Source organism: Phocoena sinus, chromosome 15 (genome assembly GCF_008692025.1).
Source record: "Phocoena sinus isolate mPhoSin1 chromosome 15, mPhoSin1.pri, whole genome shotgun sequence".
Taxonomy (NCBI): domain Eukaryota; kingdom Metazoa; phylum Chordata; class Mammalia; order Artiodactyla; family Phocoenidae; genus Phocoena; species Phocoena sinus.
This window is the reverse complement of record NC_045777.1, coordinates 85,236,421-85,262,064: the sequence shown is the minus strand read 5'-3', so window position 1 is coordinate 85,262,064 and position 25,644 is coordinate 85,236,421. Positions and strand designations below refer to the sequence as shown.

Here is a 25,644-nt window from a genome sequence, read left to right as displayed (position 1 = left end):
TAAAATAAGGCATTGTTTCAAAATGCCACACCAACTATTTTCTTAACAGCTTGTATGATCGGCTGGTTCTTTGTCAGACGTCCTGCCTAAATGAGAAGCAGGTCTTACGTGCAGTCATTTATTCCATCCATCCATCCGTCCATCCGTCCATCCGTCCATTCAGCACCAAGTCCTGATTGGGCGTCTGCTCTGCACCAGGCACCCTGCTGGGTGCTGGGGCGCAGAGCTGAAACGGTCAGTCTCAACCCACCGACAGCAGGGACCTGGTCAGACACGTCAACACATCCTGCCACGTACGGCGCTCCCGCTGAGGTACGTCCCAAGTTCAGTAGGGGGACGGCGTGTGGAGGCCCCAGCTGGGAGGTGGACAGCGCCCTCAGAGGGGCAGGCATGCCAGGAGACCGGGGCCAGCAGACGACAAGGGGCAGCGTCAGCAAAGGCCCCAGAGCATAAGCCTCGAGGCGTTTAGAAACAGCCGGCTTTCAAGGTGACGCCAATGTGGGGAAGCAGGCCAGGATGCTGAGAAAGTGACCGGGGGCGTCGTTAGTCCCTCATCAGCCTCTGGCTGTCCTACTGGACCTACCTGGAGCTGGCTGATACCCAGATGCTTTTGCTTCAGCGGAAAAGTATTGTGGAAGAATCCAGAGTACTCTACACTATTGTTATGATCGCACCAAGAATGATTATTACACAGAGAATCTAAAGTGGATAGCATGGGTGTCTCCGGGCTGATACTGATTTCAATTGTATAAAACATGTCTGCGGCCTTGGCCGAATCACTTCATGCTGCTATCAGTGGATTAGCCGCACGTCTCCCTGATGTGCGGACAGCAAGACCGTCACTGTCTACTGGGCCAATGATCTGGTTTTTATTTTTATTAGGAACCAGTGCCCTGAAGAAGCAGCTGAACATGCTGGCTGATTATGGTCAGAAAAAACAGCTTAGCTGCAGGTACAGTAAAATGGAGATGCTCTTTGGCCTACACTCAGTGGCGTGCAAGCGGACAGTTCTAAACAGCTCCACCCAACAGCCCGCTCATCCAGCGACTCAGGGTCCTCGCTGCCGTCAGCGCCTCCTGGCAGGCTGGGTAGGACGCCATTCTCCTGGAAACCGTGGATCCTGCAGGGACCAGACTGGAGGGGTTTAGCGGCGGAGGCAGGCGCTTTGTAACACCTGCCCCCACAACATGCCAGCTGTTAAGAAAGGGCTTCTTTAGAGCTTTTATGGAGCAGAACTCCGGAGCTTGTGCCGAGTGTCTGTGCACCGGCCTGGAGCTGAAGCCCTTTATGGAGAGTACGGGCCCCTGCTGGCATCCTGTAGTTCCTGTCTGTGGAGCCGGTAGTTCTCTGGTCCCAGGCGTCTCTGCGGGAGGCCAGGGGCTGGAGAGGGCAGCGCCGTTCCGAGGCCTGGCCCGAGGTACCAGCCTACTGGGCTGAGAGCAGGGGTCAGTGCCCCAAGGGACTGCCTTGGGGCATCCGTGTGTTAAGAGGGAGCAGGGATTCTTGATGTCTCCATGGCAGGGACCCTGTAAACGGGCTGAAAACTCTGTTGCATAGCTAAAGGATTTGGCCCATTCGCTGAAATATTTGTTGAGTTTAATTAAGAATAATCTTTCTTTAAGATTATTATCACAAGGGGGAGATTGCCAGAAAAGACTTGTGATGGACTCTGAAGTGGACCCAAAGCAGGTCGCTGGGTGTCTCATCGAGCAGCCTTCAGGGTTCCCTGATGCTTCGGGGGCCTGCACTTTTCACTGTTTTTGAGCTGTTTTTACAACTCTAGATGATCGAAAACTTGTAGCGCCGCAAATCATTCTTGTCCATAGAAATGCAGATGAGTCGTGTCCTGGTTATAAGCGGTTACTGCAGTGCTTAGTTATTGCTCTGTAGCTAGCGGTCGGTTTTGCATCTATTTGTAAATCCATTTCAGCATTCCTCACTGCCGGCGTGTGTGGCTCAGAGTCTCTTTTGATGCGTTGTAACATCTTGCTGGTTCCCTCATGAATTAACGGCAACTAAAGTCTTTGACAGGTGCTCATTTTATATTTGGATGAGAACCGTGATTTTCCGTTTCTAAAAATGTATCCTTTACCACGGGTGCGTTCGCATCCCGTAGTGTTAGGAACGCACAGACGCGCCGCAAGCTTCCACGATACCTGACATTCGGGGAAGGCCGTCTCTGTGTCTCAGACTAATTCCCAAACCGAGCCCTTCCCTGTTTTCACGAGTTTAACTCAGGCATTTCACTGCTAAAATAGAATAAGCTTGGTCTTTGACCACTTAGAAAAAGTAAGTCTTTTCCGCATTAATTTATTTAAACCTTAGCACGTGACTCCTGTTACGTCATTGCAGGTAACAAGCGTACTTACATGAAAATTTCAGAGTATTTCATCTTGTTTAGTTCTCCTGTTAGTTTTTAACAGATATGAGTGTTCATAGCTTTATACCTTATAAGATTTAAATTTGATTAAAATATTAAAAATACCTTTGTAATTTGTTATTAAAGTTACATATGCTCATTAATAAAAGATTTAGAAATTACTTACAGCGCAAAGAATACAAATAATCCCTAGGATCCCACATGTGTGGAGAGCAACCCACCCGCCATGTGCTCGGTCCCTCTGCGGCCGCGTACTCCAGGACTCGGCTCCATCACTGAATCCCTCGGCCCTCCGTCTTCAAGCTCCCCCTGTCTCCTGCTCCTTCTGCCTCAGAGGAGAATCATCTCCACCCCCTCATGCCATCTGCTCCCCTCTGCCCAAGCCGTGGCATCATTACCACAGCACAGACCCAGGGAGCACTTCTCGGTTCCCCTCCTCCCCGACGTCTCTGCATCCCATGCTCTCTTCACCCCTCCACTTACAACTCTGCTCCCTGGGCTTGACCTCCATCTCCCTCCTCATTCTCACGTCTCAGTCTTTTGTCTCTTGGACCATTTTCTCTGACTCGCCTGACTTCATTTCCAGTCCTGCCCTTACAGCGTTGGTGTCCCTTGGTTTTCCTTGCTCAGGACACTGGTCTTCTCTCCCCACATTTCCCCCAGTGATCCCTTCCCCGAGGGTCACCTCCCACCACGGGCTGCAGCTCCCCGTCATGTGCTTCCAGCCCAGACCTCAGATTCATGCAGACGTCCCCACCTAGACGTCCCCAGGTTCACCAAATGCAAACTGTCAAAGGAGACCTCATCACCCTCCAGGTTAGAAACAGAGACGTCATTCCTGTCCCCTCACCACTCCCCGCCCCCCTCAAAGGCATCAGTACGTCCCTTTGGGTTGGTTTTACCTCGTAAGCGTCTTGCCTCATCCACTGCCCCTCCGCATTTCAGCAGCCCTGTCCCTGACTGGCTCTGCCCCGCCATACAACCCCACCCATCTGGCCTCCCCTCTCCGCCCAGGAGTCCCCACGTTCTCTGCGTGTCTACGGAGTGCACACCCCGCGTGAAGCCCTGCAGAGGCCCCCAGAGCAGGCGTCGCGTCCGGGCTGGGCAGGGAGCCTCGGGTTCCCCCAAGTGTGCTTGTGCTTCTAGCAGCCCGGAGACTTAGTCCCAGGCCACCTTCTAACCAGATTGCCAGCCCTAATTCCTTCTTGTGTAGAAACCCTTATTGCTTAGAGAGTAGATTCCAGGCTTATTAGCACATAAATAGCACCATTGATCACCTGACCCCCGCCTGCCTCTCCAGATTTATCTCCAGCCACTCATTGCTGTGCTTTTCAGGCTTCAGCATCAGGGCTCGGCTCGAAGCTCCCTGAGCGCACCCAGCGGCACCGCTGCCCCTTTGCTCAGCTCCCCAGTCCTGCCCTTCCGTCTTCCGCTGGCTCCTTTGTAGCACCTCCTCGGGGAACTGTCCTCTCCGGGAAGTGCCGTCCCCAGACTCCTGCCCCCACGTGCAGGGCAGCCGTGCTGATTTGCCGGGCAGGCAAAGTAGGCCCTTAGAGAATCAGCTCAGGCAGGATACCAAAACTAAGCAAAATGTCTGGAAGGAAACTCTTTAATAATTTTTTCCTGCTCCGAGTTTGTGAAGATATTTCCCGGTGTTTTCACTGAGAAGATCTATGGCTCTGAGACTTGAGCTCAGGGCTTGTAGTTATTTTACTTTCATTCTTTGATTTGTGGTCCTGCTGAACACATTTTTCCAAGTTGGCTGCTTTTCGTGCTTCCCCTGCTACGATCTGTCAGTTTCCTTTCCCCTATTTTTCTATCAAGGCCTTAGGGTTTTTCCTGTCATTTGTGACAAGAATGTTTTCAATTTGTTTTTTTACCCTCAATTTTTGTGTCTTACTTTTTGACATACAGAGGGGTTTGTTATGTAGTAAATCTATTGATGTTTTCCTTTATGACTTCTTTCGTCACTTTTATGTTTGGATATTTCAACACTATCAAGCATAACATATATATATATATATATATATATATATATATATATATATATATATTTTTTTTTTTTTTTTTTTTTTTTTTTTTTTTTTGCGGTACGCGGGCCTCTCACTGTTGTGGCCTCTCCCGTTGCGGAGCACAGGCTCCGGACGTGCAGGGTCAGTGGCTATGGCTCATGGACTTAGCCGCTCTGCGGCACGTGGGATCTTCCCGGACCGGGACACGAACCCGTGTCCCTCGCATCGGCAGGCGGACTCCCAACCACTGCGCCACCAGGGAAGCCCCATAACATATATTTTTATAAGTTTTCATCTTGTTTGTAAAGCTTTAAGGTTTAATACGTTTAACTCTTCAATTCATCTGGTATTTAGATGTAAGTAATCTGACATGTGACCTTTTATTTCTTCCAAATGACCCCACTTTTTTCAGCATGACTTATCAAATAATCCATTTATTTATGAAGTGCCTTTCTCGTATATTAAGGGGACCTGTTTATGTCAAAGTCTGTGGAGTTTGTTTGGACCCATTGATTCATCACCTGATTATCTGTCAGTTCTATAATATTTTGATGGCTTTAGTCCCAAATATGTTTTAATGACTGATAAGACATTCCCCTCATCTTTTCAGAAGTTTTGTCGGTTCTTGTCACCCGTTTCGTCTTCCAGAAAAAAATGGGAATCATTTTGTCAAATGTTTAAAATCATCACATTGACTTTTTAATCATGTTAAACCTATGATAAGTCTTATGAGAACTGACTTCTTGGTGACTCTGTCTTCCCATCCAGAAAAATAATACGCTTCTCCATTTCTTCAGCTATTTTTTTATACTGCTTAGTGAAGTTTGCAGGTTTATACCCATAGGTTCTATACTTTATTTGTTACAGTTGCCCTAAGATTTTGTCTTATTGCTACTGTAAATAGGATTTTCTTTCCATTTCATCTTCTAAAGAGTTATTCATTGTCGAAACATAGGAAGGCTATTGAGGTTTAAGTATTTGTTTATTATTATTATAAATATTTTTCAGTTGATCCTTTTAGTTTTCAAGGTAGACAATCATATCTTCTCCAAACAGTAAAACGGTTTTGTTTCCTTTTGCTTTTTTTTTTTAATAATTTATGTTAATCCTCTTATTTGTGTACTTTTTTTTGCTGCGTTGGGTCTTCGTTGCTGTGCCTGGGCTTTCTCTAGTTGCAGCGAGCGGGGGCTACTTTTCGTTGCAGTGTGAGGGCTTCTCATTGCGGTGGCTTCTTTTGTTGCAGAGCACGGGCTCTAGCCGCGCGGGCTTCAGTACCTGTGGCACACAGGCTCTGTAGTTGTGGCTCGCGGGTTCTAGAGCGCAGGCTCAGTAGTTGTGGCGCACAGGCTTTGTTGCTTCACGGCACGTGGGATCTTCCCAGACCAGGGCTCGAACCCGTGTCCCCTACATTGGCAGGCAGATTCTTAACCACCGCCCCACCAGGGAAGCCCTCCTTTTGCTTTTATATCTTACTGGGTCGGTCAGAATAATTTTAAAAAGTAAAGGTGATTGGCAGAGTCGTTGTTTATCTGATCTCAACGGGATGTCTACGAGGATTTTACTGTTGTGTATAATGTCGATAGTCTTGTTGTTTATTGAGTTTTGACAAATATACGTACAGCACGTAGCTCATACCTTAAACAAGATGCAAAACATTTTCAACATTTCAGGAAGTTCCCCGTGTCCCTTTCCAGTCTTCCTCCTTCAAAGGCAAGCACTCTTCCGACTTCCGTCTGAACCTCATATAAATGAACATGACACTGATTTGAAACAGCCGTTTCTCATCCTGTGATGCGTTCCTCCCATTCCTGGTTGGTTCTCATCCTGTAATACGTTCCTCCCATTCCTGGTTCTTAGGGTTTTTAAAATATGTGTAGGGATGTTTCTTCTTTCTAAGCAAGTTTGTTTTGTTTTGTTTTTTTTAATTCCATTTAGCAATACCCTACAATTTATGCAGGAGAATTCACTGTATGAATACCCTGGAGGCTCGCAGCTCTGCCGTGAACTCCCAAGGTCCTGCCTCTGGACAGGCTTCCGAGCTGGCTCTGAGGGACTTGGTCATCATTATGAGCTTCCCGAGCCTCAGACTTGAAATCAGTGTATTTTTCCTTAACTTGGAAAGAAGCACTGTCTTCCATAAGTTAATACCTTTCTTCGTCTTTTCCAAAGGTGTGTGAGGACTGTCAGGTTGGAAGGACGTTTCTACATCCCCCGCACCTTCGCCGCCTCTGACGCGCGGAGAAGTCCACACAGCGGGCAGCGCCGCTGTCAACAGGCTGCTGGTTCCCCCGGGCGACTTAGCGGCTTCCTTTTGAAACCCCACATCCAGAGTGTTGCTTTGTTCCCTTAGTCAACAGGGAACCCAAAGCTAGACCGAGTGCTTAGCTGAGCTCCCCAAGTCCCCCGGGTGTTAGAACATCTCTCTGGCTTCTTCTGCTTAGGGATTTTGGATTTGTTTATCTTTAATTTTCATTTCATCATCCAGTTTCAGGCATATTTCACTTTAGCAGGTCTTTAACAGCAGGAGATCTCTCTTTCTGTCTCTCCTCACACACACATACACACTCACGCAGGACAGAATGGTGCCAGACTGAGGGGCGAGCCGCAGAGGGCCGTCCAGCGCCGCCGAGCAGCACGGCATGGCCGCAGAGCCTGGCAGCTTGCCCCGCGGAGCTGGGCCGGCGGTGCTGCGCGGGCAGCTCTCGTCCCAGCGGCAGAGGGCAGGGACCCAGGGCCCGGCGCGGGAAGGGCCCTTATCCTGAACTGGTGAGTGAATTTCCGGGAAGAGGGGGCCGAGGATGGCCAGGAAGCCGGGCGCGGGAACGGGAAGCACCCCGCGAGGTCGTGGTCCGGGCGCTTGCTGAGTCTGAGATGGTGTTTGGGGGTTCAGGTAGCGATGGCCCAGGGCAGTTTGTCTTTCCTGGAGCGTGGAACGTTCTGGCGCCGATACCTTTCTCGAGCAGGGCCTCTTGTGTCACCTGCTGGCCCAAGACTGGCTTTTGGAGAAGGTTCTGGGAGGCCCCGACGCCTGCGCCCCCGGGCGTCCTCGGGGAGGTGAGGAGACCCCGTGCGGCTCTGCTGGCTCTCCTGCCGCCTGCCCGCCAGCCCCTCCCCGCGAGCATGGGACACCCTCTCCTGCCTCGCTATTAGCTGCTCCAGAGCTGACGCTGGGCTTTGCGCGGCTTTGCTTGCCGGAGTGGCAAAGAGACTTTGTTCTTTACGCTTCAAATCGTTTTCATCCGTCTGTGACACACGCCTCACGCGGGTACTTGCTAAAAGCCTCGGAGTGTGAGGAAGTGGTTTCGGCCTTCGCTCACTCTTCTGTGGGTTTTTTCACGTTGAACCTCACGTTAAAAGCACTTGCTCCCATTTTAAAATCCATCCAGGAGGACAGCACGCGTCACAGTCGTTCCCTGTCGCGTTGCTGTGTCGTAGGCCCAGAGAGGGGCTGAGGAGGGGGGGTTGGGGTCCTGTCCCCTTGGCTCCCTGCCCTTGGGCAAGATGAGGAGGTGGGCAGGGCAGCCGAGGGGCCGCACAGGCCCTGCGGGTCCTGGCCTTCCCAAGCCCGTCCCCCAGACGGACGCGGCTTCCCGTGCGGGGGACACCTGGTGCAGAGCAGAGTGGCCCCTGCCGCGTGTCTTCCCCGAGGCCGGCTCAGCTGCTTCCACCGGGTCGCCGGCCAGCCGAGGTCGGACCTGTCCCCAGCCCGCCGTGTGGGGCTCCCTGCGACCAAGACTTGTCTCCTGCCCCAGGCTGAGTTGCCCTCCGCTTCTGCATTTGTCCAGTGCCCATGTCCAACCTCTCTGGCCAGTGTCTCCTCTGATGCAAACGGCTTCTCCAGTTCAGGGACCACGCTCTTCCCAGGACTGTGTCGCCCCATGAACCCACGCCTGGGGCACATTTGGTGTCTTACCAACAGCTCAGGAGGCCCAGTCCCTTAGATGTGAACAGCCGAAGGTCTCAAAGCCTGTTCTTGGCATCGCTCTGGCCATAGTCCTTAGCAGAGAAGTTCATTTAGTTCCTTAAATGCTCAACTCTTTCGTTCTTAACTCTTAAGGCAAAACTTGGTACGTTGTAAATCTAACCCCACAGACTTTTATTCCTCCTCTAAGGACAGATACGGCAGAGAAAGCCTTCCCCAAGTGAAAGATGTGCAACTATTTTAGCCTGTGCTCTTTGGGCTTTTGTCTTAGGCAGAAAGTACCCGTCCACTTCTGCTCTTTCTCCTGGTCCAGTGACGATGTCTGACTAGTCTGAGTCTCTCACCCCATCCATCCTTAGGGGAGTGGCCCGGCCCTCCTGTGACCTCAGACTTGTCTCCCATGGTTCCATGAGTAGCTCTGGGTCACAACATCCTTTCAAACTTGTGTTTCAATTCGCTCATTTTAGGTGTGTTTAATGCCTGGACAGAATCGTGGAAGACCTCATGGCCTTCTCTCAAGATTACGGTCTGTTCTAAAAATGTTATTTCTGCCAGCTCAGGCTTGAAATTCTGAAGTGTCACTACAAATTACATTCCTTTCATTCTTTTAATAATTTTTTATCCAGAATCCTGCAGAAGGATCTCATTTAACCTTGCAGCGCTTGCTATTATCTGGGCTTCTCTTTTAACGTCCAGATGAGCTGTGAATAAACCAAGAGAGGCTGCTCCGTAGCCCTGGGTGTGCTTGCCTCTGAGTTTTCCCATCCGCCCGGAGCAGATGAGCGGCTTGGAGTGGGGATCCATTCCACAGCACCCCCCACCCCCCGAGAGGCCTCACTCTGGAGGCTGAGATCATTTGTGCGTCTGGGCTTTGACGCTGTGTCTCTGTTGACCCGGTGACCGTAGTCTGAGGGTGCTGTAACATAGACGAGCGAGTGTGGTTCATCCCGCCAAACTCACGTCAGTGACTCTTTCAGCCAAACACTGAAGTATAGGTCAGAGTCTCTGAAAAACTTGAAAATAATTACACAAAGCACTTGAAAAATCATGAGAATGGTTTAGAAAACAACCGTAATGTTGACCTGTACTTGTTTTGTTTCACGTTTTTCTCCTACTCTTTATTTTCCAAAGAAAATTTTTGTTAATGAACTTCTATTACTTTTTTCGTGAGATACATACATATATATGTGTGTATATAGGTATAAAAATAAAATTTACCTTTTTGTATTACTCTATGGATGTACAGTTCTACAGGATAGACCCAGGTTTTCTAGCTTATGTAATTTTGGAGCTTTGGTTAAGAAAAACCATTCAAAGCTGCAAGTACCCCTGCTGGGACCTTGGGCAGGGCTGGCGCAGATGGGAGCCAAGCTCAGGGTCCCTCTGGAGGGGGCACAGGGTCCACCGTGAGGGCATTGGGTAACTGCTGTTTGCAGTCCGTGGAGGGCCCGGCCCCTTGTTTTCACTCCACCCAAAGACAGCAGGTCCCCAAACACAAGAGGTTCCCGTGAGCCACGTCTGTGACAGCCCACCCTCCAGAGCCCCGACCCCAGAAGAATCCCAGTGGCTTAAACCCAGGCTTTCCGCACGCAGCTGGTGAGCGCCGTGCCTGCTGGTGTCCTCATACACCAGCCCTGACCTCTCCTCGCGCAGGACAACCGGGGTCTCCAGTGCAGGCCCCGCACCTGCCCCTCTCCTCCTGGCCCTGTCGACTCATTAACTGACTGGCCTTTTCCCCCCTCGGTAAACGTTTTATTTAGAACACCTCTTGGTTTACGGGATAATTGTGGAGATAGAGGGCTTCCTGGACCCCATGCTCAGTTGCCCCTCTTATTAACATCTTGCCTTTGTGGGGGACATTTGTCACAATCAGTGAACTAATATTGGCATACGGTTATTACCTGAAGGCCATGCTTTACTCGGGTTTCCTCAGCGTTTTGCAGATGCCTTTTTCTGTCCCAGGATCCCATCCAGCACCACGTCACATTGAGGGCCTGCGTCTCCTCGGGCTGCTCTTGGCCGGGCAGTTTCTCAGACTTACCCTGGTTTTGATGACGGTGGCAGCTCCAGAAGGCAAGTCAGGCATCTTGCAGGATGCCACTCCATTGGGGTTTGTCAGAGCGTTCTCTCGTGCTTAGACTGGAGCTGGGGCTCTGGGGGAGGAGCCCACGGAGGCAAAGCGCCCTGTCCTCACGTCCCACCCCCCCCCAGGCGCTGGGGGAGGAGCCCACGGAGGCAAAGCGCCCTGTCCTCACGTCCCCCCGCCCCAGGCGCCTGTTCTCAGCTGGCTGCTGTTCATGTGGGTCAGGCTTTGGAAACGTCGGGGGCTGTGACGGAGTTTGTCCTACGGTCGCCTTCTCTGTGGCCCCTGTCCTGAGTGTGCACTGTCGGCCTCAGAAGCCCAGAGCACTCGCATTCAGCGTCTACACAGCCAGCCCGGGGCGGGAAAGGAGAGTGTCTGATCAGCGTGACCGTGCTGGACCCTCGAAGGCGACGGTCCGAGAGAATAGCTCCTCTTCTGAATCATCTCTGTGACCGAGCCCTCGGCTTCCTTGCTTTAATGCTAAGCAGCTACAAGAAGTCAAAAGAACAACATCGGGCTTATCCGGGAGTTTCCACGAGGTGGAAAGATCAGGCCGTAGTCCGTGCCTCCGTTTCTCGGGTGTGAATGGGGAAGCTCGTACCTGCCGCAGGTAACTGTGGAGGTTGGGTGCGCCCCGATGGAGGCATCGCCAGTGCCTGGGGCACAGCAGGTGCTTCCCCAGAACAGGGAGGAATCCAGTTCCTACGGTGGGTCACGCACTCTTCTAGGTGCTGAGGATCCAACAGTGAATTAAATGCATTCGAATGGAGTTTCTCTCGTGGGTAGCCATTATTATTATAATACTTACGGTATTCATATTTCAGGAGACACAGTATGCAGACAGTTGTAGCCAAATCAGCAGTGGAATTACAATTAGAAAAATAAATTTGCATCTTAATTTTCCACTTAACTCACGCTGTAACCTGGGGGAAGTTATTTGAATGAAAGAATCTTCATTCTCATCCACGTAAAACAATACAAGGTACAGCGTCAGTGAAATCATATCTTTTCAGCTATCAAATGTACAATTTAAGACAGTTACAACGCTCACTGCTGGCAATGTAGTGACAAGAGTCACTTTCTAAAAACTTTTTGTTAGGAAAAGTACTAAATACGCACAAAGGTACAGAGTATTCTTGTATTTGGTTTCAAAAACCATTAATATTTTACCACAGTTGTTTCATCAGTTCCCTACCTTTTTTGCTAAAGTATTTTAAAAGAAATCCCAGAGATTTTGTCATTTCATCCTTAAGTGATTCAGTAAATAGCTCAAAAGAGGACATTGTATACCTATGAGAAAATTAATGGAGTCTTTAATACCATCTTATACTCAGTCCACATTTAAGTGTCCCTCATCGTTTTTTAAAAACGTCTTCTCACAGTTGATTTGCTTGAATCAGGATCCAGACAAGGTCCATCTGTTGTGTTGGTGGTTTTGTCTCTTTCGTCTCTTAAACTTTCGTTGGTGGTTTTGTCTCTTTCGTCATTTGAACCCTTTAATTGTGGTAAAATACACATAGCGTGAGATTTTCCATCTCAGCCACTTCGGCGTGTACAGTTCGGTACAGACATCTTTTCATCTCGCAGAGCTTAACCGACTTTCCCTGCCTTTAGCCCCCGCCTGCCTTCCTACCTGCTCTCGCCTGGGGTACAGCCCAGGGCACTCGCTTGTTGAACATCCCAAGTCCGGGATTTGGCTCTCCGCTTCCTTCTGGTGTCACTTAACTGGTTCCTGCATCTTCTTCATTGCCCAGACACATTCAGCTTTTGGTTTTCTGTGCTTCCTTGGGGTGTGTGTGAGTGCCAGCACTTCCCGGGTGCTTCTGGATACCCCATACCTCGTCTCGCAGGGCAACGCTGGAGGCCCGGCTACTCTGTTCTCAGTGATGTTGGACCATCCAGGGGCCTAGGCGGTGATAGCCCGTAAGGCTTGGAAGGAGTTATTTAAACTTCTGAGTCTTGATTTCTCCATCTGTTAAGAGGAGAGATAATACCTCCTTCCCAAGAGGACTCATGTGGTTACGGATGTGAAAGCACGTCCAGACTTCAAACAGCTGCACAAATGTTAGGTATTAATAATAATAATGGTTCTTTTGGCAATTAAGAAAATTTTCTTTGAAAAGTATTCTCCTTCCTCAAGTACCTTTAATTGAGGAAATGGTGATGCTCTTTTTTTTTTTTTTTTTTTAAATCGAAAAAAGCTTCCAGTACATTTGGGAAGATGGAAAGCCACCAGCTTTTTAACCAACAGACAGAGTGAAGGAGTGATTAATGCCTCGTGGTTTCTGGGCGCCTGAAGCCAAGAGAAAGATTAGTGATGCCCGTCTGTGGAGCAGAGGTTTGTTTAATAGCCTGGCCGGGGAAGACTAAAATCCCTTAGTCTTCTAGATTAGAGGAGCAAGGGGCATCCCCGAAGGGGTGCAAAAAAGCTATTGAACCTTTTATGGGTTGGGTTCCTTTATCAAAAGATTCTTCTACATTCCAGCCCTGAGACAAGCATCTCGTAGTACTCTTTTGTGAGGACTGGAAGAAGAATCTCTTAAAGGGATTTTGCCTGTTGACTGTCAGGAACAGACTCGCTATTTAAATTTTAACACTTCTCAGCAAGTCTGCAATTCCAAAGTCTGTTAGTGAGCAAATCCTTCCTAGACCACTTTTTTTTTTTTTAATTTGGTACAAATCAGAGTGCCCGTGACATGGATTGGGTTCATTTATTTTCGTTTTCAGTTTAATCTCTCTTCCTGCCGGATCTTTTATCTTCTAGTAGGAGAGGAAAAAGAGTAAGTAAAAATTCCTATCGATACAACCAGAGAACTGAGCAGAGCCCCAGGGTCTAGAGCAGATTAATAGGCCCGGTTGTCGAATCGAACTGGGCAGCAGCTCCTACCGCTCAGGCTACACTTTCAGGAGCTGTTTACACTCCGCGTGAACAAATGGCCGAGAGTCAGGGAATCGCGTGGGGCTGAGTTTGGGTGGGAGGGAGGGAGGGCGCTTGGGGCGGGAAGGAGGCGTCCGGGGCGCTTCTCTGCCCCTTCCCTGTGCGATTAACCGTTTCAGTCCACGGGCTCGACCACTGGCTTCCTGACTTTGCGTCTTTCTGGAATTGCCGCGGTTCACTCTGTACCTGGCTGAGCAGGTGGGCGGCGTACGCTTACAGACGCTGTCATCTGCAGGAAGACAGGGGTGGAAGACGTGTTTCCTTCAGCGCGGGTGGCAGGGCGCCCGCAGGAGCAGGCAGCACTCGTGACTCAGAATAATCAAGGGGGGAGTTTATGAGGGGAAGTGGCAGAGCCGGGATCACCCGTGGTCACAGGGCCGAGGGGAGCCGCAGAGCCGGGGAGAGGGGTCGTGCAGGGCTGCACCGTGAGAAGAGCAGGGACCTTTGGGTGAAGCACGCAGACAGTCTGGGGCAACCTCCAGTGAGTAGGGAAGAGCCCTCCCTGCCAGGCAGGCCGTCCAGGGCACAGGCAGGGTGGGCAGGGTGGAGAGGGGGCCTGCGGTGAAAACAGGAGCGCCCGGCAGAGTCTCTGCCGGAGCCGGGCCCACGCCAGACGCATCGGCGCCCTTCCCTTGTTTCATACTCAGCGCTCTCGGGAGTCATGTGTTATCGCCCTTGTGTTATATGCAATTCCCACCATTTAAAGTCTTTAATTGTGGTAAAATACACATAGCGTGAGATTTTCCATCTCAGCCACTTCGGCGTGTACAGCTCGGTAGTGTTAAGTACAGTCACCCCGCTGTGTAGCCATCGCCACCATCATTTCCAGACATCTTTTCATCTCGCAAAGCTGAAACTCTGTCCCCGTCAAACACTAACTCCCAGCCCCCGGCGTACTCCAGGTGTCTCATTTAAGTGGAGTTATACTACATTATCTGTCCTTCGGGGACTGGCTTATTTCACTCAGCGTCATGTCCTCAAGGTTCATCCATGTTGGAGCATGTGTCAGAATTTCTGTTCTTTTCAAGGCTGGATAACATGTCGTTGTGTGGATGGACCGTATTCTGGTTGTCCGTTCACCTGTCGATGGACACTCGGGTCGCATCACCTCTTGGCTGTTTTGAATAACGCTGTTACGTTCATAATGCCTAGCACCGCTTCCAAGAAATAAGAAAGACAGCTTGATTTCCTATGGGTCAGTCCCCAGCACCCACATTTCACTTCACTGGTAACTTGAGAATGTAGTTCAGGGTCATAGCAATTCTGAGCGGAACTGACACAGGGCACTTGTTCATCCCAGGGCATCACCGCACGAAACGATTGGGCCAAAAAGCCTGTTTAAACTCTATAGAGAAAGTCCCACTGAAGTGTAGGAGCCGACAGAACCTTCTGAAGCCTTGCAGGCAAGAGCCCACTTGGCTGACAGAGTCACTCTTCCACGCCTGCCGGAAAGCTGGGAGCAAAGATATTCTAAACCCGCTGTGAATTTCATTCCACGTCTCTCCAGCCAGAGCCGCTCAGGGGTGTGGCAGTGTAATGAGTTGCCACGCAGATGGGTTGCAGAATGCACAGCCCATCTGTCTTTATCACGCTCATTTCCTCTTTTATTAAAATGTTAATGACTGTAGGTTTTATTTATCATTTGGTGACATGTGCAGCGTCCTTTTCTGGGAGACAAATCTGCAATCTGCCATGTGAGCTGACAGAGAACTTCTTCCCGTTACATACTGAACACAGGAATGAGGAATATTGGGTTCCGTTTAAACTGCCGTATGCAGGTTGAACCAAAAAATCCCTTTACTTGTTGACAACAGCATGGGGTTAACAGGAGGCACACTGGACTCGGCGTGGGAGACCCGAGTTCAAAGCCGGGCTCGCTGGTTACTCACCACGGGACCATGAGCCTCGGTTTGCCCACCTGTTCAGTGGAGCCAACCACTCCACCTGCCTTGGTAAGCAAATGAGCTAATCTGGGGGAACGCACTTTGCATTCACTTATTATCATTCAGACATGTGCTTGTAGAGGCTTGACCTTGTTTTGCTCCTTCTTTCAGACTCTCCATGGAAAGTGCATCTGTCACACGTCGGCCCCGAGATGACAGGCGTCACCGTGCGTGGCCTGACCCCGGCTCGTACCTATCAATTCAGGGTGTGCGCCGTGAACCAAGTGGGCAAGGGCCAGTACAGCGCAGAGACGAGCAGGTGTGTGACACGCACCCCTTGGAGAGGCACAGGGAGCCTAGGAAGCATCGAGTTAGGCCATCAGCCACCACCCCTTAGTCATATTGGGGGAAGCAGAGAGGAAGCACGGTGGCTCGCCGGGCTAGCCAGGGGGTCCTTAACTGCCGAGGGGAGTTTCTTAGGCTTCTGCGGTGCTCTGGCTGTGCCAGCACAAATCATTCCCAACCGCACAGCCCTCGGTTTACGTGAGATTAAGAGCTTGCGGTGTTTCCGTGCCCTTCGTGTACCTGACTGCCAGCGAGGTGGGAGCTGGGGCCACCGTCTTGACAGGTAAACACTGAGCAGGTGTCGGCAGGAAGCCAAGTGAGCTCTGGCGTTTCCCTGGTGGTCCTGATGCTGTCCCCCGCACCAGCCCCACCTCCCCGGGCCAGGCGGCTGCTTTCAAGCCTGTTCAGATGTGACGTGGGGAAAGGGCTTCATCCTGTTTCAGTGTGCCCTCCCCAGCGCACCTGAGCTCTCAGTGGGCTTGTGCTATAGAAGAGTTGAGAGATCTAAATGACTTCTTCCAAAATGTGGGAGTTTGATATGAGAAACATTGAAAGAGCCGAAGGAAACAGTCGGGAAGGAGCCTCGGACTACGGCCCGTGAGCTGCCTCACTCACACCTGTGATCCTTTGAGGAGCGGCGGTACCACGGGCCGTGCAAACAGCATAAGGTCACCTCCCACGCCTTTCTTGTTGCTTGCTGAACTGATCTTCTATTATGTTGGTTTTTTGTAACTGTTTCATGCACGTCCTTTCAGTTTGATCAGCTGTGCGTTTTGCTGTATTCGTTGCTCGATTTGAGTAAATAGTTAGGCTCGAGGTTTAGCAAGGTAGAGAATGCGAGCGAGGACCCCTCGCTTCCGGGGCTGACCTCTCTGCCCCTCCCGGACTTCTTTTTCTTAGGTTGATGCTCCCTGAAGAGCCACCCAGCGCTCCCCCGAAGAATATAGTGGCCAGTGGGCGCACCAATCAGTCCATCATGGTCCAGTGGCAGCCGCCCCCGGAAACAGAGCACAATGGGGTGCTGCGTGGGTACATCCTCAGGCAAGTAGCCCGCGGTCGGCCATTTTTAGACTGTCCTCAGAGAGAGTCAGTTGTCTGTTTTGCTCAGGTCGCAGACTCAAATGTCTGTAGGAGCCCGCCAGTAATCGAGAGACTCGGGCCAGCAGCGAGACTCTAGGGACTGGTGGAGACGGCGGCAGACCAATGAGAACAGGCGCCTGTGGGCAGCCTCACCGGACAGTCTCTGCAGTCAGCCGTGATGCACACATGCAAGAAACCGCTCTCAGGGGTCGCGTTTTGGCAGAAGAAAGGAGGGGAAATGTTACGGGTTGGGAGCAAGGTGTGCTTATTCATTGTAAATCCTTTCACTCTTAAGTTTTTACCAGGGGCGTGCATTATTAAGTAGAATAATTTTTAATTAGGAATGATGCGGTTGATTTAATTATAAGCCAGTTTTTGCCACGCTAGTGCGTTGTTCAGAGTTGCCAGGTTTTCCACCGTTACAAAGAACTTTTTAAGTCCAGCTTTTCACACGCATTCTCACCGTTTTTAAGAATTGGGAATGAAATCAATGTATTTTGAAACACAGGGCGGGCCAGACCCTCACAGCTACAGAACAGATGTGGCCCAAGAGTGGCCGGTTTGCTGTCTCGGCCCCCGTGGGGAGGGGCGCTAGGCTTCTGAGCGCATTGAGTGAACTGTACCAGCACCGACTGGGTTGACAGAAGGAACCTGCTTTGCCAGAACCACTGCTGATTTTAAGGTTGCAGCAAAAGTGATCATTTGAGTGGTTTGTTGACACAAGCAAAAAGAAAACAGTAAAGCAGTATTAAAAGGGTAACTATTAAACCTCTTCTAATGGACCGTGCAGCTGTGGCCGTATCTGTTACCAGCCTTATGGGGCAGGGACCATGGGTGGCTGTCATTACCGTCCTCCAGATGCCCAGCCCGTGCCCTTTCTAAAAGTGTGATCAGAAAATACCGGGTTAACAAAGGTCTTAAGTGGAGAAATATAGTCTCTTAGATCAATGTAAGAGATTATGAAAGAGTTGCTTCTTTAACTCCGTATCTTTGCGTATGGGAGATAGCTCATTCCCTATGTATTTACATAATCACCCACTCATGGTTTCATACGTGTTTATCTTTATGCCTGTAATATTTACCTGTCACAACCATTTCACCGCTATTCTGGAGTTTTTCCTCGAGCGTACGAAGTATCCTCTGAACACAAGCCAGATCATTTATCTACCTGAAGAGGTTCAAGTGCGGCCCTCCCCGGGGGTGCACGAGGGCTGGAGGACTGATAACACTCAGGGCCCCCTCGGTCTCCGCGCCCCCGGCCGTCCTTCCCCGTTTCAAAGGGGACACCGCGGATCTGTCCCCTGCGGGCAGGGGGCGCCTGTGGACTCTGGTCCTGTGGACGCTTCCAGACAATCCCGTTTCCCTGGGGAAAGCAGCCTGGTGCCTCCCCCTGCTTGAGGCTGGGGTTTTCTGTCACGTTCCTGCCCCTCACTGCTCACCCCAGCCGTCGCCCTTGTTCTGTGCTTATCAACTAATGAAGATAATTGGCCTCCCCTCCCAGCCCAGCCCTTCCTTCCCGTGCTTGTCATCCGTGCCGCCCCTGTCTTTTTTTGAGCACGTGGAGGGAAAAGTTTCCTTGCGCTCCGGCTGCCAAGTAAGGACTTTAAAAGTCAGCCCACAGAACCAGAACCCGGGGCATGGAATTTAATAATGAAATCTCTCTGATGTTACGAGGCCCCATCGGGGACTGCACATTTTTCTATTTTGCGGGATTACGACCGTTAAAAGGATTTTCTGTGATGGTATCAGTCAAGTCGAGCACTGGAAAAGAGGGCATCTGTGTTTGCAGGGGCTTGAATCAAGAAAGCCCTAAGATGAGGGTACACTACCCAAGGCCTGTGAATATCCAAGTTTTCAGAAATCGAAGACCCGTGCCAAAATGAATTTGCTTGGAAACGTTTCCGAATAATCCTCCCATCTGCAGATCAGCTCTGTTTGCAAGTGTGTACCCTCTGGGGCACAAGTCTCCGTGTCAGATAAACAGCACAACCCACGGAAGAACAAAATGGAAACAAATAACTGTTGTCGCTCTGGCCATAAGAATTAGTTAGAGTGTGTTCACAGTAATAAAATATTTATAATAATGGGCAGGGTGTTGCTTTGAGAGGAGCATAGGGGTTACGTCCTTTAAAAACATTCTCCTGTTTATTTCTGTGTGAAAAACCATCTCGTTCTCTCTGAGACGGTCTCCTGGGCAACGTATCCAGCCAGTCAGAGGACGATGCCCTGCACTTCTGTTATTAATTATGACCTTCCCAGACATCCCATGAATGTTACAAAAGCACCCTGAGCCGCTGGTCAGAGTGGACCAAGCTGCCTGCCTCGAAGGGAGAGCTGCCGCCTCCAAGACGCGGATTCTGCAGTGCGTCACACACACCCTCACACAGAGGGGCCTGGGAGAAGGTGTGCAGCACTCGGTTTCTCACAGCTCAGTGTTCTCCCTTAGGGTGCTTCCTACAAGAGCAGTGTTTCCAAAGGAGAAATGCGGAGGGGGTGCTGTCCACTGTCACCCTCCTGTGCCCCCACTGTTTCATATTATTCTTACAACACGCCTGTGAGGTGCCATCATTATGATGTCCGTTTAGGGAGGAGGGAAGCAAGGCTCAGGGACGTTAAGAATTTGCTTGAGGTCGCCCAGCTCCGAAGCCTTCTTCCCAGCCTAAGTCTTCTGAGCTGATTGCTTTGCTTTTCCCTGGGATGTGTATCAGATAGTGGAGTGAGCTCTTCAGTAGCCGTGCCCGGCTTGTGCCACGTTGGTTACCCACGATCCTGGGCACCAGTCACGTGCCACCTTACTCTGGGGTCTGGTGTGGGTGTGAAGCCAATATTGGCCTGTTTCAAAATGGCTGTCTAATTGTCTCAGTGCCATTTATCTTAAAAGTTTACGTTTCGTAGCTGGGAAGTGTCTGGTACGCGGGTTATTCCACACCAAGCCTTCCTCCCGTTGTCCCCTGCCTGGAAGACGGACCGTCCCGTTGTACGGACGAACCTCACGTGCTGTGAATGGCACCTACACTTGGGGCAGGTCGTTCAGAAGAGGAGGGTCAGCTGAGTAGGCTCGGAAGTTGATGGGCTACGAAGCGCAAATGGGGTTTGATCCCCTGACTTCCATCTTGGCCCGTCGCAGAGCGCCGCTGGCCGTCACCAGGGCCCTGCAGGGCCCGTATCCCGCTGCTCCTTCCAGGCGGGAGTCGGGGAGGCCTTGGGCCTTTGTGCTTTTCACAGCTGGCCTGCTCTCCGGCATTCCTGCCTCCTCTCCACAGTCCTCACCGCGTACAAGTGGCCTGTAGCAGGAAGGGACAAAAGACTAGTCTCAGAAAATCCTGATTTTCATGGACTGCCTTTTCAGCCATTGTTCCCTTTGGAGGGCTGTTTTCCATTCCAGGCCTGACCTCCGGGGCTCCTTCTGCTGGTCCGCCTGCGTCCAGACCCTCCGCCCCTGGGGACAGCGCAGATGACTGAGCGGGACTCCGCAGGCTTGCTCAGTGTCCGGGAGGGGCCTGGAGACCCCGGCCCGCTGAGGAGAGGGGACAGTCTCCCGCTGCCACTCTGGGCTCGTGCTCTCTTCCCTCCCCCACCGAGCACCAGAGCCACGTCTTCCTGAGGCAAGAACCAGCTCTTGGATAGAAATTCGTGCTTTTGGAAGCTGCCCGACGACTGAGGAAGTTACGCCCACTGCACACGCCCCTCGGTTTACCCAGGGCAACTGATTCACTTCTGCACATGCAGTCGTGGAAAACACTCGCTACTCAAAACAACACTACAGCAGCCCTTTCACTGTACAAATGGCAATGTCCTAGCTAATACGTTTTCTGTGTCCAGAGCCGTGTATGTGTCGCTGTTTTAAATAAATACAACTTTAAATCTCTGCCATTGGTCCACTAAAGAGCATACACGCCACTCCTTACAGGTCCCCTAAGAAGCCACTTGTCATACTTAGCGCCAGCCTAGTATTTTAGGAGGGTGAATGCCTTTGGAAAGCACTCATTCTGACTCCGGGACTTGGTGAGCAAACCCAGCGGGGAGCTCAGCCCAGGGACACCGAGAGACCGCGCGCTGCTCGTTTCCTTCCCTCCCTCATCCCAGTCACAGGAGGAAGGGCTCGCTCAGACGGATTTACAGCCACACCCGCTAGAAATCATGTCTGGAATTTTGGGCCTTAAGTCGCTGTACTCCCTGGACAGCTGGCACTTAAAAAGCGACCATCTTCCCTGAACCCTAACATAGTTGGAATGTCAGTTCTGTGGGCCCAGGGCTTATAATCACTGTGAGATTAGGTTATACCTTTTTTAGCGGTTGAAGTAGAAGCAGTGTCGTCTGACGCTGACCTCTGGCTTTACTCTTGTTTTTACTTCCGCTTTCCTCTGACCGTGTGGAGTGACTTCAGGTAAAGCCAGTTCCTTGCTCAAGTCATCTCCCCTGGGTCCGCCGCAGGTACCGCCTGGCTGGCCTGCCCGGAGAGTACCAGCAAAGGAACATCACCAGCCCCGAGGTCAGCTACTGCCTGGTGACGGAGCTCATCATCTGGACGCAGTATGAGATACAGGTGGCCGCCTACAATGGGGCTGGCCTGGGCGTCTTCAGCAGGGCGGTGACCGAGTACACCTTACAAGGAGGTAAGCTTGCTTTCCCCCAAGGCTGCAGAATCGTCGCTGGGGAGCAGGATTTGCAAAGTTCGACCGGGGCATGTTCGCAATAAAGATAGCGTCCGGTCCTCTAGGGAGTGGTTGGAAGGAGAGTGACCACGTATTTGATTTCATCTCTCTGTCTATTCCAAAACTATAGCAAAACCACAGAAGGGAAACAGATACGATTCTAACTGCTTTTTTCTGGTTACTAAGGACAGGATGTATCTACACACATCCTTTAACTAGTCCACTTATTCTGTAAAAGGTCTGTGGAATTGGCTTTTCCTGAATGGAATAACAGTATATTTTGCAGTGAAGCTGGCCGTGGAGTCCTGTGTGAAACTGTGAATGTTTTTCAAAGAGGATGAGCATTTAGTATTTTGCTTTTAATGGTGTAATACAATTATTAGTAATGGAATTTGCAACTTGGTGCTCTCCACCCCCCCCCCCCCACCCCCGCTTTGGTTTACTTTTCCAGTTATACAAGCAAACAATTTACTAAATCAATAAAAACTCTTCCCCACATCCACCCCTCCAAAATGACCAGGCAGAATGTCATAAAGCCAGTGGGTCTTACATTTCTGTGCTAAGACCAAACCCCATTATTTTCAGTTATTTCCACTGGTTTTCTGGAGGATCCGGGTCTTAGCGCCAGGAAGGGCTGGGCACTCAGAAGTCTCCTGCATGTCTGCATTTCACTTTCAAAGCTCTTAGCGGTAATAAATAGACCCTCTCTCAACACAACCAGGTGTGCCCCAGAGCAGCCCAGAGCCTTGCCCAGGGAAGCAGTTTTCCCACAAAATCTGAAACCCTTTTTACGTTCAGCAGTTTTACCCTCTCCTGACTCACAGGTGTGATTTTATTTGCTTAGACGGTTTTATTGCTACCAGGCCTTGACCTTTTTCAAACGGTAAGGTTTCTAACTGCCCACTTCTCTCCCCAAATCATGCCTGGGACCTCACGTTCCTTGATACGACATGCTGTCATTACCGTCCCGTATTGATCGGCTGTCTGTTGTCATCCTAAGTCCATAAATCCCCCTTTATGAGTTAAGCGCCGTCACCTCTGCGTTCACGGTGAATAGGAGAAATGTTTAACATGCAGGACGACCGGGAAGGGGCTGTTTATGTGCTGCTGATCCTTGCTCACTCACTGAAAAATGAAAGTAGCCGAAACCCTGCACAGTCCATGCTTGCTTTAATTAGCCTGTTCCATAAAATAACAATAAATTTGGAAACACTTAAAATGACGATATTGCTGTTAGTAATCCCCGTGGCTGTTCACTGCGACTCTGCTTCCTCGGGGTACCGGTGCGTTTGCGTTCTGTGCTGCCGCAGGCTCCGCTGGATGGGGAAGGGCTGCGAGGCTGTAGAGTCTGCCCTGGGGACCCGTGGAAGGTTGAGGGCTGTGAGTGACGTGATCAAAGCGCCGTATTAGAAGAGGGGCCTGTCGGTGGGTGCGGGCGAGGCGGAGGGGAGCTGAGGAGGAGGCGGCAGCTCCAGAGACGAAAGAGCGATAGCGTGGCTGTGAGGTGATGAATTCCCCCATCTCTGGCGCTGGCCGTGAGGGGGGCGAGGGGCGTGTTCGCGTGCTGCTTCCTGGTTTTCAGGGCAGCTCCACACGCCTTCCCTCTGCAGTGCCCCCGGAACCCCACCCAGACTGCAGGGGGCCCCGCGAGCCCTCCCCCAAGCGACCTGTCCGGTAGGACCGGGGCCAGCCCCTCCCTCAGCTTGCTTGCAGTTTATGGCATAGGACAGGACACGTTCTGCTCGAATTGAGCTGGTCTGAGGTCGCTCGGCTAACACACGGCGGAGCAGCGCTAACGCTGGGTCTTCTGAGTCGGGAGCTCTGTTTTCTGGGCGCCGTCAACAGCCTCTGCTGTCAGTGGGACCCACGCTCGCGCGGGGCTCACGCGGGACACGGGCGCGCTCGCGCGGGGCTCATCGTCCATGCTCCTTGTGAGCCTTCCGGGCGCCCACAGCTCAACAAGAGGGAGCAAAGCACGTTAACTCTGTCCTTGAATCCGCGCTGCCGCCCAGGACAGGACAGTCACGGGAGAGCTTTAGACACAAGGTCGGGAAGAATGGGGGCAAGTGCGGGGGGACGTGCGGCCTGGCCTGGCTCTGGAGCAAGTGACTTGGTAAGCCGGGTGAGGAGCCCTCTGACTAGAAGGTGGTACGTTGGGAAGAAAACGGCACCATCGAGGGGCGTTGAGTAACTTAGGGAGATGGAGATGAGGCTGGGGCGCTTGTGAGATGTCTGCACACGCACGCAAGCTCGCACACACATGCACACGCACGCACGCAAGCTCGCGTACACACCCCTTTCTGTACACGTGGCCCCAGAAACGGCCCTTTCCTGGAGTCTGTAAGGCCTGATTCTTACTATTTACTCCTTATCTGCCTTCAAGAAACACAATAACTTTTTTGAGCCTCTGCTGTTTTCATTTGTAAAGTTGTGACGTGTCTACCTGCCCTGACTGCTTTAAGGGCAGTTGTGAAGCGAAAACAAGGCAATGCACGTGAAAAGCCTTTGAAAACGCTGAGCTATGATACAAACACCCATGTTGTTGTCTGTATTCCTCCTTCCACCATGACAATGACCAGTATGTACTGCGGTGTTTGAATGTTTCTGTACTGGTAGTTGTACAGGAAGAAATTTGGGGTTATTCTCTCTGCTAATAGTAAAATCGAGAACACACATTCAGGGATTGATGTGAGCACCTACTGTGTGCTCAAGGTTGGGCGATGGGCCAGGGCAACGAGAGTGGAGGGGATACCTGTCTCGTTGTCAAACCTGCGGGCTTGCAGCCTCGCCCGGGAGCAAAGACTGACATTTGTGAGACAAGATCAAGAACTAGAACAGAATCCGGCCTCATTCACAGGCAGTGACTCCCCATTTGCCCACAAGATAGGCATTACTAACGTGCCGTAAAGGCTCTCCAGCCGAGATGCCCCGAGGAGTATGCCATTGGTGGGAAGGCATCCCTGAGAAGGGGCTTTACTGGGACTGCACCAGGGAAGTCAGTGTAGCCGTCTGATTTGGTTAGGAATGGAGTCCAGCCGCTAGACTCAGACCCAAGAGAACAGTAGCTTAACTGAGGTGGAGGTGTGTTTTTATCTCTCTCATACCAAAAGAGTGGGCAGTGGGCGCTACAGGGTCACAGTGGCACCTTTATGGTCAGCAGAGAGTCAGGTCCCTTCCTTTTGCTTTGCCATCATTAGCGTCTGCCTCATGGTTACAAGCTGACTGCTGCGATGCCAGCTGTCACATCCACATCCTAGTAGGAGGAAGGCATGGGGTGTGCCTTGTGGCCTCGTGATCAAGCGTGCCCACCTCTGAAGAGCTTTCCTAGAAGTCCCCTCTGCCGCAGACGTATGCTTACAATTCATGGACTGTCTCTGTGCCCAAGAGCCTGGGAAGGGTCTTTCAGCTGGGTACATTTCTGTCCATTATGAAGGAAGGAAAGGGGCGGGGAAAGTGGAGGGCAGCTAGCAGTTTCTGCCCCACTTTGTATGGTGACTCCTGCTGGGGAGTCAAACCCAGAGGATGTAGTTACACTTTCTAGATATAAAGTTGTGGGACAACCTGTCTCATGGCTGCTGCATGAAGAGCGTCTCATGATCCTTCATAATCGCGCACGTTGGAATTAGCAGAAACTGCGAACCCACAGCCCCTCCGGACCCCTCAGCCTCAGCCCTCAGCTCGGCGGGTCTGCTCGGCCAACAGCCGGACGCGCGGATTTGCCACCGGGGACCCTTCCCAGCACCTTGCGCGTCCCAGTTAGCGGCCATTGCCGAGAAAGCCTGGGGGCTGACTTGGCCCTTGGAGCTGAAAAGGGAATAATGAAAATGCTTGTATATTAAGGAGAAAAAAATAACTCATAAGATTAATTGTCAGACTAATTTGGGAAATTATTGGAATGTATATAAACATAATTCTGGAGTCCATCAGGAGTCAATCACGGAGGAGCAGGAAGTACTGGCCTTGGGAAGAGTGAAGCTGCAGTCCAGCCAGACTCATTGTCGCTCTCCCTGTACCGTGTGGCAGGCTTGATCCATCAGGCGAAATGAGATGTCATTTATCTTGACTTCAATAAGCCTCCTCTCGAGAAGGTATGGGAACGCCAGGAGAGCTGGTGGGGCTACCCCTGCCATTAGGGGGGCGTGTGGCGTGTTAGACCGTCACTCGCAAAGAGAACTTATAAATATTGCAGGGTCGGCCCGGGTGCAGGCACACAGCGGCAGGAATGCGGGGACGGGAAGGCTGCTGCCCAGGAGACGCAGTGGCCTTGTGCTCCTGGAGCACGTGGGCTTGGCCTCAGAGGCATCTTTTTCCAGGAAGCTCCTAAAGGAAGCTACGTGAGTTATTCC

The 25,644-nt window shown here is 51.2% G+C and overlaps 1 protein-coding gene across 1 annotated transcript in view; it reads left to right on the top strand.

Moving 5' to 3' along the window:
- SDK1 (sidekick cell adhesion molecule 1) overlaps positions 1–25,644 on the top strand; it is a 530,463-nt gene that overhangs the window by 334,793 nt on the left and 170,026 nt on the right. The window contains exons 14-16 of the mRNA XM_032606677.1: positions 15,390–15,537; positions 16,464–16,604; positions 21,078–21,259. Coding sequence (XP_032462568.1) covers positions 15,390–15,537; positions 16,464–16,604; positions 21,078–21,259 — 471 coding nt within the window. The remainder of the gene's footprint in view (positions 1–15,389; positions 15,538–16,463; positions 16,605–21,077; positions 21,260–25,644) is intronic.